A 19,702-nucleotide genomic window follows, 5' to 3' on the forward strand; every position below is an offset into this window, starting at 1 on the left:
TCTCGTACCTTATCCCTTGGTAGTCCCTGGCTTCCCATTACCTGCTGCTCGTTAGTAATGGGGCCATTAGCTCTAAGACTAACAAGGTTAATAGGAGCAGGACAGTGTTCACCAGACTGATACAGCAGTCAATCAGCTAGCAGAGGGTTTCCTCATATATACCTTGCTGCTCACCCCACAAAACAACTCCAGGGCTAGGTTTAGATCCCTTAAAGACTGTGATTTTGGAGGCCGGGACATTTCTGACTGGCAACCATGACAATAGTTCAAATTTGGCAATTAACACAAATTAATCTTCAAGGTATAGTCAAAAGTAAATTACACGTGGTCAAGTTTACAAACACACCTCCACCTCAGAGCACCTCAGAGCAACAAGCCACTGCATATGGGCATGGTTCCCACAGCACTAAGCCACTGCTGGGTAGTTTTACACATGAACTTAGCCCCATCTACTGGACAAACATATTACAGCAGCAGACATTCATAAAAAATGTTTTGAATAAAACTCACCAACCAGCCAGTTTACATCTCCACGTGCCCAGTGTTGGTGATCACGTTCCCACTGGAGCCGCTTCTTGTTTTTAGCTGACAGAAGTAGAGCCCGGTGTGGTCGTCTGCTGCAACAGCCCATCCGTGACAATAAGTTGAGATGCTGTTCTGCACACTGCTGTGGTGCTGCGCTGTTATTTGTCTGTTTGTGGCACTGACACTGACGTGCGTGAAAAGCCCAGACGTTTCTGAGATACTGACAATTATTCCACACCCTGAGTCGCTTACGTCACTAGTTTTACCCATTCTAAAGTTCAATCGAACAGTAACTGAATGCCTCGATGCCCGTCTGCCTACTTTATATAGCAAGCCACGGCCATGTTACTCACTGTTTGTAGGAGCGATACATTCAGGGGTGTAAACTGGTGAGGGACAAAAACGTTTTTTTTTTGCACTCACCCCCGTCTCCGTGGTCAGGCTTCTCACCTACCGTTGCCACTTCATTATCGTTCAGGGGACACGCTGTAACTGGCAAGCTGCCTTCCCAGAGTGCGAGCTGATGCTGTAACTATGAAGTTGGTTGCCTCTTCTTTCTTCAGTCACGTGCTGCGCTGAATTCTTGGATACAGCCAGTATTGCCTTGGATACAGCCAGTATTGCTACAAACGCGCATCACTCGTTCACTTACAGCCAGTAGTGATCCAACCCCTACCCCCAAACTTTTCCCCCCATCGGATCTACACAAAACACGTTTTTTGGATTAAAAACAGCGAATTTCACCGAAAGGTGACTAGTTTGCGTCGCTGTACATTTTCGTGAACAGGTGGTGTACCTAATATTTTAAAGGAATAGCTCTGTATTCATCAAAACATATCATCCTAAATTATGATTCAGAAGGGTGATATTTAGTGACATCAATGAAAACTAAAGACACCAGACAGGTGAAAAAAAACTGTGATAAGAGAGACATGCTCACTGTTGAAGACCATGTTGTGGTCCTTGATGTCCTTCCATGGTGCGTACCACTTAGAGTCCCTGTGCAGCACCACTCCCATGGCCTCCCTAGAAAGCAGATCCCTGCTCAGTGCTCACGCACATCCACCAGACATAGTACAGCAGAAAGTAAACAGTTATATAGACTAGAACTGCATTTCACTGTGGCTGTCTATCCAAATTACACCCAAAAGTTTAATTTGGGCACTGAAAAATGTGTTGTGTTACTGAACACAATTCTACTTCAAATCAAATCAAATTGTTATTTGTCACATACACATGGTTAGCAGATGTGAATGCGAGTGTAGCGAAATGCTTGTGCTTCTAGTTCCGACAATGCAGTAATAACCAACGAGTAATCTAGCTAACAATTCCAAAACTACTACCTTATACACACAAGTGTAAAGGGATAAAGAATATGTACATAAAGATATATGAATGAGTGATGGTACAGAGCGGCATAGGCAAGATGCAGTGGATGGTATCGAGTACAGTGTATACATATGAGATGAGTATGTAAACAAAGTGGCATAGTTTAAAGTGGCTAGTGATACATGTATTACATAAAGATGCAGTAGGTGATATAGAGTAACAGAGTGGCTGTTTAACAGTCTGATGGCCTTGAGATAGAAGCTGTTTTTCAGTCTCTCGGTCCCTGCTTTGATGCACCTGTACTGATCTCGCCTTCTGGATGATAGTGGGGTGAACAGGCAGTGGCTCGGGTGGTTGTTGTCCTTGATGATCTCTATGGCCTTCCTGTGACATCGGGTGGTGTAGGTGTCCTGGAGGGCAGGTAGTTTGCCCCCGGTGATGCGTTGTGCAGACCTCACTACCCTCTGGAGAGCCTTACGGTTGTGGGTGGAGCAGTTGCCGTACCAGGCAGTGATACAGCCTGACAGGATGCTCTCGATTGTGCATCTGTAGAAGTTTGTGAGTACTTTTGGTGACAAGCCAAATTTCTTCAGCCTCCTGAGGTTGAAGAGGCGCTGCTGCGCCTTCTTCACGATGCTGTCTGTGTGGGTGGACCAATTCAGTTTGTCTGTGATGTGTATGCCGAGGAACTTAAAACTTACTACCCTCTCCACTACTGTTCCATCGATGTGGATAGGGGGGTGTTCCCTCCCTCTATCCCTCTTGCACAAAACGTAAACAATATCCATGTCATTTGTCTATGCTATTGAAATACCTACGCAAGTGTAAACAATGCAAATTCAAAATGTGTGTATTATTTTAATGACAGCAATAAACTTTTGCTTGGTGCAGATGTTCTACTGTTATGAATCAAGCCCCGAACACCAACAAGTCTTGCTGCTAAATTAGCGAGCTAGTCTGGTTCGGCATTCTGCAGTGGAGCAGTATATATGTGTGCCGCTCAGCAGACAATGGACCTGATTGGACAGCTCAGAGCTTCTGCTCTTTTCTGTCCATAAGAAACAATTGGATTGGTGGGAGAGGCAGGGCAGGCCAGGAGCAAGGAAGGAGGGTGTGGTCGAGCAAGGCATCCCCCGAGGCTAGATGCCCTAAGGTTTTTATCAGAACGGGCCTAGATTAGTTTCGTCTTTTTCTTTTCCCGACATGAGTTTGTGGTGTTTACTTTAAAAAATAAATAAAAAATAAAAATACAAGATAAAACTTCATTCAAATTATATCTCACAACTGTGCAGGGTGAGAGGGGTGGGGGCGCTAAGGAGAGTGCATTCTCATATACAGTGCCTTGCGAAAGTATTCGGCCCCCTTGAACTTTGCGACGTTTTGCTACATTTCAGGCTTCAATCATAAAGGTATAAAACTGTATTTTTTGGTGAAGAATCAACAACAACTGGGACACAATCATGAAGTGGAACGACATTTATTGGATATTTCAAACTTTTTTAACAAATCAAAAACTGAAAAATTGGGCGTGCAAAATTATTCAGCCCCTTTACTTTCAGTGCAGCAAACTCTCTCCAGAAGTTCAGTGAGGATCTCTGAATGATCCAATGTTGACCTAAATGACTAATGATGATAAATACAATCCACCTGTGTGTAATCAAGTCTCCGTATAAATGCACCTGCACTGTGATAGTCTCAGAGGTCCGTTAAAAGCGCAGAAAGCATCATGAAGAACAAGGAACACACCAGGCAGGTCCGAGATACTGTTGTGAAGAAGTTTAAAGCCGGATTTGGATACAAAAAGATTTCCCAAGCTTTAAACATCCCAAGGAGCACTGTGCAAGCGATAATATTGAAATGGAAGGAGTATCAGACCACTGCAAATCTACCAAGACCTGGCCGTCCCTCTAAACTTTCAGCTCATACAAGGAGAAGACTGATCAGAGATGCAGCCAAGAGGCCCATGATCATTCTGGATGAACTGCAGAGATCTACAGCTGAGGTGGGAGACTCTGTCCATAGGACAAAAATCAGTCGAATATTGCACAAATCTGGCCTTTATGGAAGAGTGGCAAGAAGAAAGCCATTTCTTAAAGATATCCATAAAAAGTGTTGTTTAAAGTTTGCCACAAGCCACCTTGGAGACACACCAAACATGTGGAAGAAGGTGCTCTGGTCAGATGAAACCAAAATTGAACTTTTTGGCAACAATGCAAAACGTTATGTTTGGTGTAAAAGCAACACAGCTCATCACCCTGAACACACCATCCCCACTGTCAAACATGGTGGTGGCAGCATCATGGTTTGGGCCTGCTTTTCTTCAGCAGGGACAGGGAAGATGGTTAAAATTGATGGGAAGATGGATGGAGCCAAATACAGGACCATTCTGGAAGAAAACCTGATGGAGTCTGCAAAAGACCTGAGACTGGGACGGAGATTTGTCTTCCAACAAGACAATGATCCAAAACATAAAGCAAAATCTACAATGGAATGGTTCAAAAATAAACATATCCAGGTGTTAGAATGGCCAAGTCAAAGTCCAGACCTGAATCCAATCGAGAATCTGTGGAAAGAACTGAAAACTGCTGTTCACAAATGCTCTCCATCCAACCTCACTGAGCTCGAGCTGTTTTGCAAGGAGGAATGGGAAAAAATTTCAGTCTCTTGATGAGCAAAACTGATAGAGACATACCCCAAGCGACTTACAGCTGTAATCGCAGCAAAAGGTGGCGCTACAAAGTATTAACTTAAGGGGGCTGAATAATTTTGCACGCCCAATTTTTCCGTTTTTGATTTGTTAAAAAAGTTTGAAATATCCAATAAATGTCGTTCCACTTCATGATTGTGTCCCAATTGTTGTTGATTCTTCACAAAAAAATACAGTTTTATATCTTTATGTTTGAAGCCTGAAATGTGGCAAAAGGTCGCAAAGTTCAAGGGGGCCGAATACTTTCGCAAGGCACTGTATCTACACACTTTCATACACACACAATTGATTGTATTTTTTATATTTTTTTGTGTACTTTAAACAAATGTTTTCCCCCCTCCCCTTTCCTCTCTTCTAGGTCAGTTTCAGTATTATGGACATGGGTATATCTGTGGTCCATTTGGCTTGTCCCATGGCTTCCTTCAAAGATGGGTTGTGAGTGGCTCTGTTGAAGAACTTCTGGCCAATGAATGACTGTCTATTGTTGATTGATGTCAGTCCAGATATGCTGTTAACATAGTGATTGCTGATGTATCTTGGTAGTCTGTAAGCCATTTTTATTGCCATGATTTGGACTATCTGTAGCTGTTATCCAGGCTGGCAGGGCGTATTCAAAGAGGGATCGGATGTAGCTGATGTAGACTTTCAGCACTGTCTGAGGTGAGGCTCCATATTTTCTTCCGCACATCGTTTTTAGGTGGTTTAGTATTTTTCGTCCCTCTCTCTCTATGTTCGCTATATGGGTTGTCCAGCGCATGTTCTTCTGGAAGGTGACTCCAAGGAATTGTGCTTCTTTTTCTACTTTTATTGTTTCACCGTAGAGTTTGAGATCTATGGGTTTCCTGTTTTCTTTTGCTGGTGCTTCTTGTGAAGAGGACACATTGGGTCTTTTGTGGGTTAAATTTTACTCGCCACATGTTAGACCATGTCTCGATCATTTCAATAGACTTCTGGAGTTTTTTTGCAGCAAGTTGAGGACATTTGGAGCTGGACCAGTAGCAGAAGTCATCGGCAAACTGTGAGACTTGACCTATGGTGGGTGGAGGGTAGTAAATATCTGTTATGTAGAGTAGAAAAAGTAGCGGGCTTAGAACTGCCCCCTGTGGGACACCTGCTTCAGGGGTGAAAGGTGAGGATATGGCTGTGGAGACCTACACTTTAATTGTACGGTTGTGGAGAAAGCTAGTGATGATGTTTCTGATGGAGAGCGGTAGTTTGAGATTGGAGTCTGCGAGCCGGTAACACAGTCCATTGTGCCACATCTTGTCAAATGCTTTCTCTAGGTCAAAGAAAACCGCCAGGGTAAGTTATTTTTTCTTGAAGTTCCGAAGGATGTCCTCTGACAGTCTTAGAATGTTATCGGTGGTTGATCTTGTTTTCCTGAAGCCAGCTTGGTTGATTCCAAGGAGGCCCATTTCCTCTGTGTGGCCGCTCAGTCTTTGGGTGAGTACTCTCTCAAACAGCTTCCCGACATGACTGAGGAGACTGATTGGTCTGTAACTTGTGACGTTGTATGGGTCTTTGCCAGGTTTGTGGATCATTGTGACAACTGCAGATTTCCAAGGTAGGGGAAAGTAGCCTTCCATGAGACATGCTGTGAAGAGGTTAGTGAGGAGGTGCAGGTATTCATCAGGTGCTTGTTTGATGAGTGTGCTGTCGATGTTGTCTTCCCCTGGTGCTTTGTTGTTGTTTTTTTTCAGGTGAGTCTTGATTTCTTCAATGCTAACAGAGCGGGGGAGGGGATGGTCTACTGGTGTCAGATTTGAAGTGTACACTGTTTTCTGTATTTCTCTGTCGACGATGGTTTTCCAGTCTTTGTCAAAGAGAGGATCGTCGGGACAAGAATTAACATTTTGTAGGTGGTTTCTGAATAATGTTGCTTTTGTTTCGTTGTCTTCGATGAGCTGGTTTTGAGACTTTAGCACAGGTATGATATTATTGGTTTTGTCTCCGTTAATTGTTTAGATTTTTTGCCAGAAGGTCCGGGGGTTGGTGTCTGTATCTCGCTGGTGATAGAAGGCAGTCCTCTGTTTCTGTTTGTGGAGGGTGAGTTGATGTCTGATGTGTGTGGAGGAGGATTTAGGCCATTTAGCCATGGACGCTTGTGTGTTGTTCATATACCGCCGTGCTGTGGCAGGTAAGCAAGAAATACATCCTTCGATTTGTGATAAAAGCACCAACTTTGTTACAGATGTAGATTCACGCATCATCGTTACAAAAATATCTTTATCTTTTCAAAAAACATTTCCAGACCAGGAGGTGGCAGTGGCACCAACGAAGGATTGGATTTCTCAATTTAAACAGAAACCGGAGAGGGTGAAACCTGGGAAAGTATTAAAACCAACAAACAGAACCCAGGCCCACAGTCAACAACACAAAAAAAAGCAAAAACATAAATAAATAAGTAATGCACGAGTATCAGTGGGTTTTCAACGCTGGTCCTTATGCTGGATAAAAAAGAAGTGGTGGTTAAATCAAATCAATCAAATGTCATTTGCCACGTGCTGAATGGTGTAGAGTGGTGCAGCGGTCTAAGGTACTGCATCTCAGTAGTAGAGGCGTCACTACAGACCCAGGTTCAATTCCAGGCTGTATCACAGCCGGTTGTAATTGGGAGTCCCATAGAGCGGCGCACAGTTGGCCCAGCGTTGTTCGGGTTAGAGTTTGGCAGGGGTAGGCCGTCATTGTAAATAAGAATTTGTTCTCAACTGACTTGCCAAGTTAAATAAAACATTTACATAAATAGTGAAATGCTTGCTCAGGAGCCCTTCCCAACAATGCAGAGTTAAAAACTGTAACACGAGGAATAAAATAAATTACACAAGAATGAAGCAATATACAGGGAGTACCAGTACCAGATGTGCAGAGGTATGAGGTATTGAAGGTCAGTATGGACAAGAAGTCAGGGTAAAGTGACTAGGCATAAGATAATATAATAATGAGAGTAAAACAAAGAACGACAGCAGCAGCAAATGATGAGTGTGAATGTGTGTTTGTGTTGTGTCGGTATCAAATAAAATATTATTTGTCAAATGCGCCAGGTGTAGACCTGACAGTGAAATGCTTACCTACAAGCCTTTAACCAACAATGCCATTTTAAAATAAATAAGTGTCAAGAAAGTATTTAGTAAAATAAAATAAAGTAAAAAAATAAAGAATAAATAATAAAATAACAGTAACAAGGTTATATACAGGGGGTACCGGTACAGAGTCAATGTGTGGGGGCACAGGTTAGTTGAAATAATTGAGATAATATGTACATGTAGGTAGAGGTGTAAAGTGGCTATGCATAGATAATAAACAGAGAGTAGCAGCAGCGTAATGCAGGAGTCTTATGCTGTTCAGGAGTCTTATGGCTTGGGGGTAGAAGCTGTTAAGCAGAGAGAAGTCTATGACCAGGGTGACTGTAGTCTTTGGCAATATTTAGGGACTTCCTCTGACACCGATAGAGGTCCTGGATGGCAGGAAGCTTGGCCCTAGTGATGTATTAGGCCGTACGCACTACCCTCTGTAGTGGGGCGTACTCGGCCCTCCTTTTCCTGTTGTCCACGATCATCTCTTTTGTCTTGATCACGTTGAGGGAGAGGTTGTTATCTGGGCACCACACTGCCAGGTCTTACCTCCTCCATATAGGCTGTCTCATCGTTGTAGGTGATCAGGCTGTTGTGTTTTCGGCAAACTTAATGATGCTGGTGTTGGATATATAATGGCGCCAGAGGAGATGGCTGCCATTTTGCGGTCCCCTAACCAATTGTACTATTGTGTGTGTTTTTCACATTATTTGTAACTTATTTTGTACATAATGTCTCTGCCACTGTCTCTTTTGACCTTAAAGGGCTTCTAGATATCAGGACAGCGATTACTCACCTCGTACTGGAAATTGTTTTTTTCTTTAACGAGTGGGAGGTGAAGGATTTACTCCAGACACCCGACAAGGCCCTGTCATTCACAGGAGAAAGAGACGGAGATATCGGGGACATAGGTCTGGATGCCTCGTAGGAATCCGCTGGTGAGTGGGTAATCTGCCTTTAGCATTGGTCCTATTAGCCAAAATAGACAAATTACGAGCACGTATATACAGTGGGGCAAAAAAAGTATTTAGTCAGCCACCAATTGTGCAAGTTCTCCCACTTAAAAAGATTTGAGAGGCCTGTAATGTTCATCATAGGTACACTTCAATTATGACAGACAAAATTTGAAGAAAAAAAACTGAAAATCACATTGTAGGATTTTTAATGAATTTATTTGCAAATTATGGTGGAAAATAAGTATTTGGTCATCTACAAACAAGCAAGATGGCTCTCACAGACCTGTAACTTCTTCTTTAAGAGGCTCCTCTGTCCTCCACTCGTTACCTGTATTAATGGCACCTGTTTGAACTAGTTATCAGTATAAAAGACACCTGTCCACAACCTCAAACAGTCACACTCCAAACTCCACTATGGCCTAGACCAAAAAGCTGTCAACGGACACCAGAAACAAAATTGTAGACCTGCACCAGGCTGGGAAGACTGAATCTGCAATAGGTAAGCAGCTTGGTTTGAAGAAATCAACTATGAGAGCAATTATTAGGAAATGGAAGACATACAAGACCACTGATAATCTCCCTCGATCTGGGGCTCCACGCAAGATCTCACCCTGTGGGGTCAAAATGATCACAAGAACGGCGAGCAAAAATCCCAGAACCAAACAGGGGGACCTAGTGAATGACCTGCAGAGACCTGGGACCAAAGTAACAAAGCCTACCATCAGTAACACACTACGCCGCCAGGAACTCAAATCCTGCAGTGCCAGACGTGTCCCCCTGCTTAAGCCAGTACATGTCCAGGCCCGTCTGAAGTTTGCTAGAGAGCATTTGGATGATCCAGAAGAAGATTGGGAGAATGTCATATGATCAGATGAAACCAAAATATAACTTTTTGGTAAAAACTGAACTCGTCGTGTTTGGAGGACAAAGAATGCTGAGTTGCATCCAAAGAACACCATACCTACTGTGAAGCATGGGGGTGGAAACATCAAGCTTTGGGGCTGTTTTTCTGCAAAGGGACCAGGACGACTGATCCGTGTAAAGGAAAGAATGAATGGGGCCATGAATTGTGAGATTTTGAGTGAAAACCTCCTTCCATCAGCAAGGGCATTGAAGATGAAACGTGGCTGGGTCTTTCAGCATGACAATGATCCCAAACACACCGCCCGGGCAACGAAGGAGTGGCTTCACAAGAAGCATTTCAAGGTCCTGGAGTGGCCTAGCCAGTCTCCAGATCTCAACCCCATAGAAAATCTTTGGAGGGAGTTGAAAGTCCGTGTTGCCAAGCAACAGGCCCAAATATCACTGCTCTAGAGGAGATCTGCATGGAGGAATGGGCCAAAATACCAGCAACAGTGTGTGAAAACCTTGTTAAGACAGAAAATGTTTGACCTCTGTCATTGCCAACAAAGAGTACATAACAAAGTATTGAGATAAACGTTTGTTATTGACCAAATACTTATTTTCCACCATAATTTGCAAATAAATTAATAAAAAATCCTACAATGTGATTTTCTGGATTTTTTTCTCATTTTGTCTGTCACAGTTGAAGTGTACCTATGATAAAAATTACAGGCCTCTCTCATATTTTTAAGTGAGAGAACTTGCACAATTGGTGGCTGACTAAATACTTTTTTGCCCCACTGTATATCCTACCAACGGGACATTAAAAACTGTAATGTCTTATGTTCACCGAGTTGTGGCTGAATGACGACATGAATAACATACAACTGGCGGGTTTTACTCTTTTTCGGCAGCAACCTCTGGTAAGACAAAGGATGGCGGTCGATGTATATTTGTAAACAACAGCTATAATGGGAATTGATGTAAAATATATCACTAGCCACTTTAAACAATGCTACTTAATATAATGTTTACATACCCTACATTATTCATCTCATATGTCTACGTATATACTGTACTCTATATCATCTACTGCATCTTTATGTAATACATGTATCACTAGCCACTTTAAACTATGCCACTTTGTTTACATACTCATCTCATATGTATATACTGTACTCGATACCATCTACTGTATCTTGCCTATGCCGCTCTGTACCATCACTCATTCACATATCTTTATGTACATATTCTTTATCCCTTTACACTTGTGTGTATAAGGTAGTAGTTTTGGAATTGTTAGTTAGATTACTCGTTGGTTATTACTGCATTGTCGGAACTAGAAGCACAAGCATTTCGCTACACTCGCATTAACATCTGCTAACCATGTGTATGTGACAAATAAAATTTGATTCGATTTGATTTAGTGCACGAAATCTAAGGAAATCTCAAGGTTTTGCTCGCCTGAGGTAGTGTCTCATGATAAGCTGAAGACCACACTATCTACCAAGAGAGTTTTCATCTATATTCTTAGTAGCTGTCTATTTACCACCACAAACCGATGCTGGCACTCTACCTCAGGCGAGCAAAACCTCAAGACTTAATATTAGAATTCGTGCACCAACTGATATTGACAAATAGACACAGACCGCCACCCCTTGGCTTACCGGAGGCAGCTGTTCTATCTGCCGATGCATGGAAAACCCAGCCAGCTGTATGTTATCCATGTTGTTTTTCAGCCAGAACTCAGAGAAATATAAGATATTACCAAAAAATATATATATTTTAGATTCTAGAGTAGCCACCCTTTGCCTTGATGACAGATTTACACACTCTATGGTGGTGAAATTACAAGATGTTATAATACTGTTATTGCATCAAATGGTTGTTTTATGTAACGGAATAGTGTTCTTAGAACTCTCGTGTGTCTGTGTTAACGCTGACAGTAGATTTATGATGCCTTAGGTGATAAACCTAACAAGCCACATTCCATTCATGTGAAGGAGATTGCCCGTCTGACTGGACTGTACCAGGGTGAGATGGCTTGGGTTGAGAGGAACCTCGTTTTCGGGGCCAAATCCTGGTTTCCTTACAATGAGAACAGTCTTCACAGCAGATACTGTTATCAATTTATTTAATAGCAAATGCTATCTGGCTGGGGGGGTACTCCTTTCTCATATATTAAGTCTCACCTTGTGACCCATTCCACACATCTGTCATGTAGACTAGGGGGGTGTATCTTTGACATATACAAGATCTTGGTATTCTTTGTGTTGGGGCTCTCAACCCAACAGTCAAGAGTTTTGAGTTGACCAGCCTCGTTATTGCAGAGAACTCATTCACTTGCGTGTGTGGTAAGACCTACTTTCCTTATTAATAAGTGAACAAAGAAATTCAAGCAAGCACCAGGACCATATCCTAAAGTTGATTCAGCTGCAGATCAGGGCACCACCAGTACAGAGCTTGCTCAGGAATGGCAGTAGGCAGGTGTGAGTGCATCTGCACGCACAGTGAGGCGAAGACTTTGATAGCCTGGTGTCAAGGGCAGAAAAGAAACCACTTCTCTCCAGGAAAAACATCAGGGACAGACTGATATTCTGCAAAGGGTACAGGGATTGGACTGCTGAGGACAAGTCATTTTCTCTGATGAATCCCCTTTCCGATTGTTTGGGGCATCCGGAAAAAAGCTTGTCCGGAGAAGACAAGGTGAACGCCACCATCAGTCTTTTCATGCCAACAGTAAAGCATCCTGAGACCATTCATGTGTGGGGTTGCTTCTCAGCAAAGGGAGTGGGCTCGCTCACTCAATTTTGCCTAAGAACACAGCCATGGTACCAACACATCCTCCGAGAGCAACTTCTCCCAACCATCCAGGAAAAGTTGTGACAAATAATGACTTTTCCAGCATGGAGCACCTCGCCAATAGGCAATCGTGATAAGTGACTCGGGGAACAAAACATTGATATTTTGGGTACATAGCCAGGAAACTCCCCAGACCTTAATCCCATTGAGAACTTGTGGTCAATCCTCAAGAGGCGGGTGGACAAACAAACCCACAAACCCTGACAAACTCCCAAGCATTGATTACGCAAGAATGGGCTGCCATCAGTCAGGATGTGGCCCAGAAGTTAATTGACAGCATGCCAGGGTGGATTGCAGAGGTCTTGAAAAAGGATCAACACCGCAAATATTGACTCTTTGCATCAATGTCATGTAATTGTCAATAAAAGCCTTTGACACTTATGAAATGCTTGTAATTATACTCCAGTATTCCATAGTAACATCTGACAAAAATATCCAGACACTGAAGCAGCAAACTTTGTGGAAATTAATGTGTCATTCTCAACTTTTGGCCACGACTGTACATGTCAGTGGCAAGGAAGACAGAAAACAAAATTCCAATGGTGATATTTATTATCAAAACACCTTATAGATCAAAGGCAATGAAGTGAATGAAGCATTACGGGTAAAATATAAAGAAATTTAAATTTGGTCACAAATTATGCAGGGACGAGAACTAACTAAAAATACACTTGCGCAGTTACAATTGCCTAAAAAACAAGAAATGTGGAAAGGTCGATACAGGGCTGCAAATATCAGGGCCATAATGACACCGGACGATTACGCATTTCTGTCGATTCTGACATCGATCTCTCTTCCATTCAGCCTGTAGCCATTCATGGTGCGACAGGCTCTCTCTGCAGTCTCCGGGTTGTCAAAGCGAACCACGCCACAGCCCTTGGACTTGCCATTCTCCATCTTGATGTCAGCATATTGGACAATACCTACAGTAGAAAGCACATTAAAGCTGTTAACCAAAATATTTTGGCTGAAGTGCCAATTTAATTTTGGGTCAGAAAGACTTCCATGGTGAAAGACTTCAAACCTAATGAAGTTAAAACATTCCATTTGCATGCTTCTCAATTCTGTCAAATGACATTTTTGATAAGTTTGTGGGAAATCCCCACATCAATGAAATGAGTGGATTATGTTCTTACCGCATGTATTGAAGTTATCCTTCAGCATTTTCCAGGTGAAGTCAAAGGGCAGCTACAAAGAGAGTCAAATCAATAAGTTTACAATGGTCTGTGTTGAATACAACCTTCAAGATGAGTCTAAATAAAATCAATATTCTGAACACACATCAACCACACATTTGGGGACAGTTGATCATTATTTTATAAAAGCGTACATTTCTGACAAAGATCTGGCAGCCCTTCCTGGCGTTGGCTCCAGGACCTCCGGCCCCCCCAAAGCCATTTCCTCCAAAGCCCCCACGCTCCATCTCAGCTGGCCGGTCAAACTGGCCGCCAACACCGACAGCGCCCATGCGGTCCATGGAGGAGCCCATGCGGTCAAGCCCGGTGGCCGGGAAGCGGTCAATACCGGCTGACCCCATGCGGTCAAAGTTGGTTCCCATCCTCTCCATGCGGTCCGCCATGCCCATGGGAGAGGGGAAGTCCAGGCCAGCAGGCATACGTTCCAAACTGGACGGGCCTAGGCGGTCAAACCCAGCTGGGCCCAGGCGGTCCACACTGGAGCTCATACGGTCCAGCCCAGAACCAAGCCTGTCCATACTGGGCCCCAGCCGGTCCAGCCCAGAGCCCATCCTGTCAAAGCCAGACCCCCCTAGCCTGTCCAGATCAGACACGCGGTCCATCCTCTCCATCCCCATGCGCTCCATTCCACCCAGACGGTCCATTCCACCACCCAAGCGATCCATGCCAGAGCTCATGCGGTCCATGCCCAGTGAGCTACCTGTAAGTCAAGGAAAAACAACTAGTGAGACATTTCAGGTCCTGTGAGAAATCAGCGTCAGACGTGTTAGGAAGAATTACGCAAATCCTAAAAGTACTAACCCATTCCTCTTTCAAAGGATTCGCCAAAATTATTGCGAGACATGCCCATATCATTTCGACCAAACTCCCGGTCAAAAGAACCACCAAGCCCACGGTCCATCTCTGACAACGCAAGAGATTAAACTATTAGAAGACAAACTAATGTTTCACGAACACGTGAATCTGGTGTGAATTTTATTTCCTTACCATTCATCCTGCCCATTCCAGATGGTCCAAAACGCTCCATGTTGTTCATTCCACCAAAGTTATCCATGCCTGGGAGAAAATTATGGCAAGAAAGTTAAATCTACAATATAGTGTATTAGAGAAAAAAGGGCAGGAAAAACACGATGCAAAAATATGTTAAACTATACCCATTCAATGGACGCTGTACAAAAAGTACATACCTCCCATTCTACCCATGCCACCACCAAAGCCCATGCCATCCATGCCTACAAACCAAACAAACAGTGAGTGACTGAACCAAGCCAAATGAAAAGTACACTGCAGAGGATCACAAAGACAGCTCCATACCCCCAGGTCCCATGTTGCCCATTCCTCCACCTCCTCTGTTCAGTGCGGTGGCGTCAATGGGTTGGCCACCAGGCCCAAGTCCCAGCCCGATGCCACTAAGGCCACCTGAGGGAAAAGAAATGGACGAATGAGAGAAAGAAACAACAGACCCTATTGAAGATTTTGTGGAAGCTAGCCTTGAACATCAAAATGTGTTGGACAGACTTCTCTTTACATTTCAGGGGGAGGGGGGGGCATTGTACATACGGGGTAGTGCTGGGGGTCTCTCAGGTGGTGCAAAGTCTCCTTTTGGCAAGGACTTCTCATCCTGAAATATCCAACAAGTATCAGTTAAAATACATTCAAAAATGTGTACAAGGAATATAAAATTTGTTAATATTAGTGTGCACACACACTAATATGTTGCTCACCAGCTTGACATGCATGACCCGGTTGAAAAGCAGTTGACCGTTGAACATACTGACGGCTTGGACAGCTTCAATAGGCATGTCAAAGGTGACGGTGCCCATGCCCCTGCTATTCCCATCTTTGTCCTCCAGGATGTCAGTGCGCACCACTACACCTGCCATGCCAAACACCTCCTTCAGCTTCTTCCAGCCAACCTTGTAGTCCAGCTGGACACAAAACAGTGTTAACTTGGTTAAAATACTTGCAATATCATAATTTAAAATGATACCAAAAACGATGTATATTGGGCATACTGGACTACAATCAACTTACATTAGCTACAAAGACAGTGCTTCCAATCTTGCCAGCCTGCAGCCCGTGGATGATCTCATTGGGGATGTTGGAGTTGTTCATGAGGCTGGGAGGGATGTTGACCATGGGTGGCGCGCCCGGTCCTGGGCCCATGCGGTCCATGTTCATTCGCTCCATATTCATGCGATCCATGCCCATGTTCATTCCACCATGGCCACCGGGGGGTCCACCACCCCCCTGGGACCTGTGGGCATCCCTCTGGGCAATCACACCATCTGGGTCCTGAGGAAGAGAGACATGGACAACATCACTAAACAGGGGAAAAAGGCTTAGTGGTGGATTTTTGTTCTTCTGGTGGTAACAAGTGCCAGTAGCATCTTAAAAACAGACTGCTCACCTCTTTGACCTTCAGGGGCCGCCCATTCAGGTTGTGCTTGTTGACCTTCTCCACAGCCTTCTTCATCAGTTCCTCAGTCCTGAACTCAACAACCCTGTTCACACAAACATCATGATGACCACCAGGAACTTAGAATAACCTTCAGACACCTATTAGAATCAAGAAAGAATGACGAAAATACTTACGCACAACCCTTGGTTGATTGAAGACCACACAGCAGCACCATTGAAGTAGAAAAACAACATTCAAGTTAGTAATCAGTTGTGGCACTGTAGAGAACAATGGTATTCAGGGGGCTGAATTACTCTTATGAAAGGGCCATACACATTCTACTCACTTGTATGGCCATAGCCTTGAACAGTCAGTTACTCTTCCAAAATTATTAGACCGCTTAAAAGCTGGTCACCAGACAATATAGCAAATACAGAGGTTGTCTGGTGAATCTAAACCCTTAACATTGTACACAAAGGCAGAAGTCCCAGACAAAATGCACTCCTTTGAAGGAAATATCTGTTCCACAAAAACAATTACATGGGCTCAAATCTATTACATGTAACAGCCATGTTACAACCTCTTGGGGGGCTGGGCCCCATTTTAGATTAAGTCCCAGATGAACAAATCCACAGCAAAAGGGGACTTTCCCAGCTACTGCAATCACATGGGATTGGCTACAGAAACCCGAATTCCCAATCAGACACCAAGATGACCTCTTTCAGTGCCACAGACTGCACCATGTTTTCTGTCCAGTGTCACCCACTTGACACGTTCATCAAAACTCAACCAGGTTTGAACATCCCCCACAATGAAAGAAAAGATAACTCAAGCTGACAAACACAGGTTCGTCTATTGCACTTACCCTCGATTTGCCTTCTCCGTCCATTAAGTGTTCCACGTACGTTACCTCACCCACTACAAATCAGATTCCAGACGACACACACCAGGGGAGAGAAGCCGAGAAAACAATGGGGGTTTAGAGCAGACAAGCGGTTGGTGACCGTGAGCTCGGCCTGCTACTCCAGAGCCTCCCCCCCAGCACCTCAATTCTGGTACAGGTCTACAAAAGACAAGCTCTAACTGGATCTTAAAATGACTTCTTAGCCTGTCCTTGTAGAGTCCCCAAACACCAAGAGCAATAGATTAAAGAGAACAATCGTCAAATAGCTAACAACATCTAAATCGGATGAGTTATCATAAAGGAACCATTTTCGAAGTGAGGATAAAGTTGACAGAATGACAGTTACGTTTGCAGAGTCATTTGAAACCATGAGTCCACCCTTCCAAAATACATGTTCCTTGTTAAATGTATTTGGAACCACTGACTGATACAACTGTTCGGACGCAACTTTGAACATAAACTACACTAAAAACGAAATTGTACCAACTCAACTAACGCCAATGTCTGAAGAACATTGACGTTTTTGGAAAGCTGTACAGACATTGGACCTGGAGAGGCACAACAGTGTCCAATGTGTTTTTAACTAACAGAGGGACAACCATGGCTAATTCCAGCAAATGAGTGCGCCATAAATGGACAGGAACCAATCCTCAGCTGAAACAAGGACAGCCGCGAGAAGCTGCTTCATTTTGTAGACCTGTACCCCAAGAAATCCCAAGCACACATCTGTAATTGGTACAACATGGAGATCTGCGGAAACGACAAACCTAAAAAAGAGAATGCAATTTAACGCCACATTCAATTATTATATCCAAACACTAAAAACTGTTTCTGAAAGGCATTGGTAACCTCTCAGAACACCCATGCTTTATCATGATTAAAAGCAGGTGCTATTTATTACATTAGTGCTAACTTATATTATAGCTTTGCCAAAGCCATGTAAACCACCATTTAAACTTCGATAAACAGTACACCGTTCCTTTTGTTGCAGGACTCAATTTGAAGACAAAAAGAAGTCGAGGACAACTAGCCTATGCTGCAAATTAACATTAAATAGAACCAATTAAACATTTCTTATTTTGACATAATTTCCAAGAAAATGATAACGCAAAGAACATAAGACCAGCTTTAATAATTGTAGTATGGGCACCTGAGAGAAATTCAGTATGTCTCAAGGCAATGCGGACCGTTTTCCTTTTTCAGCTATATACACACACAAACCACAAGACCCAACACAACGGTGCAATTGATGGCCCATACACTATAAGCCATGTACCTAATTTGAAGACCTCCCTTTAGGTTGTATAGTCCCATTGTTCAAGCAAGTGTAGCTGCAGTGATCAAGGACTTCAAAATGAAGTACAAATTCATAATGCTATTCACAGCACTATAAAAAATGACTAGCCGAAGGCAGAAATCACAGAGAGAACTATTCTGAAATCTAAACCATCCAAGATTTAGGACACAGGCCAATCCATGGAAAGGCCACCCAGTCTGTGTACCAAAAACCTCATAGCTATGAATTGCAACCTAGGCCCTTTACAGATGCCTTCCAGTGAACAAGGTGAAGTGGTTCAACGCAAATGACCTGTTATGGGAGCTTGTATTAGCCTTGATGGACTCCATATCTATAACGGATCTAACTTAATTTAACACCATACCTTTTTCTTTCATTAGGTCTTTGAGTGCCTGCCATTTCACATCATATGGAATGTTGCTGACAAACACACGGTATCTCTTTGATGGGTTTCCATAGGGTTCAAAGCGACCACCTCCACGCTTCTGGGGCCTTTCCTTCCTGACACTGGGTTCATGCTTGGCCTTGCCGTTAATTTCCCTTAGGGAAAAAAAGAACGGGAAGTGATTATTGGAGTAACGATAATACGCCGATCTGATGATGAAAAAAAGGTTAACGTCCACTAACAAAAAAAAAATACTTAGGCAAGTAAACGTTACATTTCTAGACCGCAGTACAAAAGGGCAACTAGTTGTAAATTACTAGCTAGCTTCGTTCTGTAACTAACTTTAGGCATGTATGTTAACGATTCTAACTTTTATTTTGTTTACAGATCGTTTAATATAGCTAAATGTTAACTAATACAAATGCTTAGTTACCGGATGAAGCTACACCAATCAAGAGTTTGGCTAAGACTAAGACTCCCATATTACAAGCCAACTTGTATTAGCTAACGTTAACTTCCCTTTCTCCCATTTTCAGACACGCGCTATATCATATAAAAAAGGTAACTAACGTTATTCCGTATTTTGTGAATAGTTGGCCAGTACACGAGCTTAGTTGACCAAAACAGCAAGTGATGGCGTACTAAACAAAAAAATGGAGGGAGAGGACAGGTTAGGTAACGTTAGCAGACTAGCTAATTTGCTAATCTCATGCGGTGTGGTGGCACTGGTGCACGCACGTAGCTCACATTGTGGCTAGCATAGCAAGAAGAATCCATTGTTTAGCTATTTTAGTGATTAGCTAGGTAGGTATCAATTTAGCTGTTAACTTCTCAAAACAATACAGACTAAAAATATACGAGAACTTGGCGAGTGGAAAATGTAAAGAAAGGTTACTAGGTAGCTAGCTGCCAGCTAAAAAAAAGAATTCATGAAATAAATCAAAACGTTACCCCTGGCCTGGTTTCTCCGGAGCAGCGGCCTCGGTCGACATCTTCTTGCGCAGTTAGCTAATCCTGTTTCGTTACGGAATTAATTTTTGGTCAATAGAATACCTCAACAACGCTGATAAAATATTGTCTAAATTTGAGTGTTCCTTCACTTTAGCAGTATTGAATAAATAACTGTTTTAATGTATTTTTGGAGCGACGGGCTGCAAGTCAACAAGCTAACGTTGGTGAAATGGCGGATGAATACACCCGTTTCAATTTATTCGCTGGGTTGCCAA

At 43.1% G+C, this 19,702-nt stretch overlaps 1 protein-coding gene across 2 annotated transcripts; it reads right to left on the reverse strand.

Moving 5' to 3' along the window:
* Nucleotides 1–12,827: 12,827 nt before the first annotated feature.
* On the reverse strand, nucleotides 12,828–19,701 carry hnrnpm (heterogeneous nuclear ribonucleoprotein M). 2 transcript variants are annotated; one of them, XM_021584354.2, is made up of 15 exons: nucleotides 19,428–19,701; nucleotides 18,456–18,631; nucleotides 16,756–16,808; nucleotides 16,085–16,092; nucleotides 15,900–15,993; nucleotides 15,524–15,784; nucleotides 15,214–15,417; nucleotides 15,050–15,110; nucleotides 14,804–14,908; nucleotides 14,677–14,721; nucleotides 14,477–14,545; nucleotides 14,291–14,392; nucleotides 13,624–14,189; nucleotides 13,430–13,481; nucleotides 12,828–13,216 (listed from the first exon to the last, which is right to left on the reverse strand). In XM_021584354.2, exons 1-15 carry the CDS (start codon nucleotides 19,466–19,468, stop codon nucleotides 13,053–13,055), a joined length of 2,001 nt encoding a protein of 666 aa, XP_021440029.1. In that variant the 5' UTR covers nucleotides 19,469–19,701; the 3' UTR covers nucleotides 12,828–13,052. The 2 variants fall into 2 exon arrangements, with proteins under 2 accessions (XP_021440029.1, XP_090059048.1); XM_090202922.1 differs by lacking the exons at nucleotides 14,677–14,721; nucleotides 18,456–18,631; nucleotides 19,428–19,701 and having other exon boundaries at nucleotides 16,085–16,808.
* Nucleotide 19,702: the final 1 nt, after the last annotated feature.

The sequence above is a fragment of the Oncorhynchus mykiss genome, chromosome 1 (assembly GCF_057628025.1).
Source record: "Oncorhynchus mykiss isolate SJ-2025 chromosome 1, ASM5762802v1, whole genome shotgun sequence".
Lineage (NCBI taxonomy): Eukaryota > Metazoa > Chordata > Actinopteri > Salmoniformes > Salmonidae > Oncorhynchus > Oncorhynchus mykiss.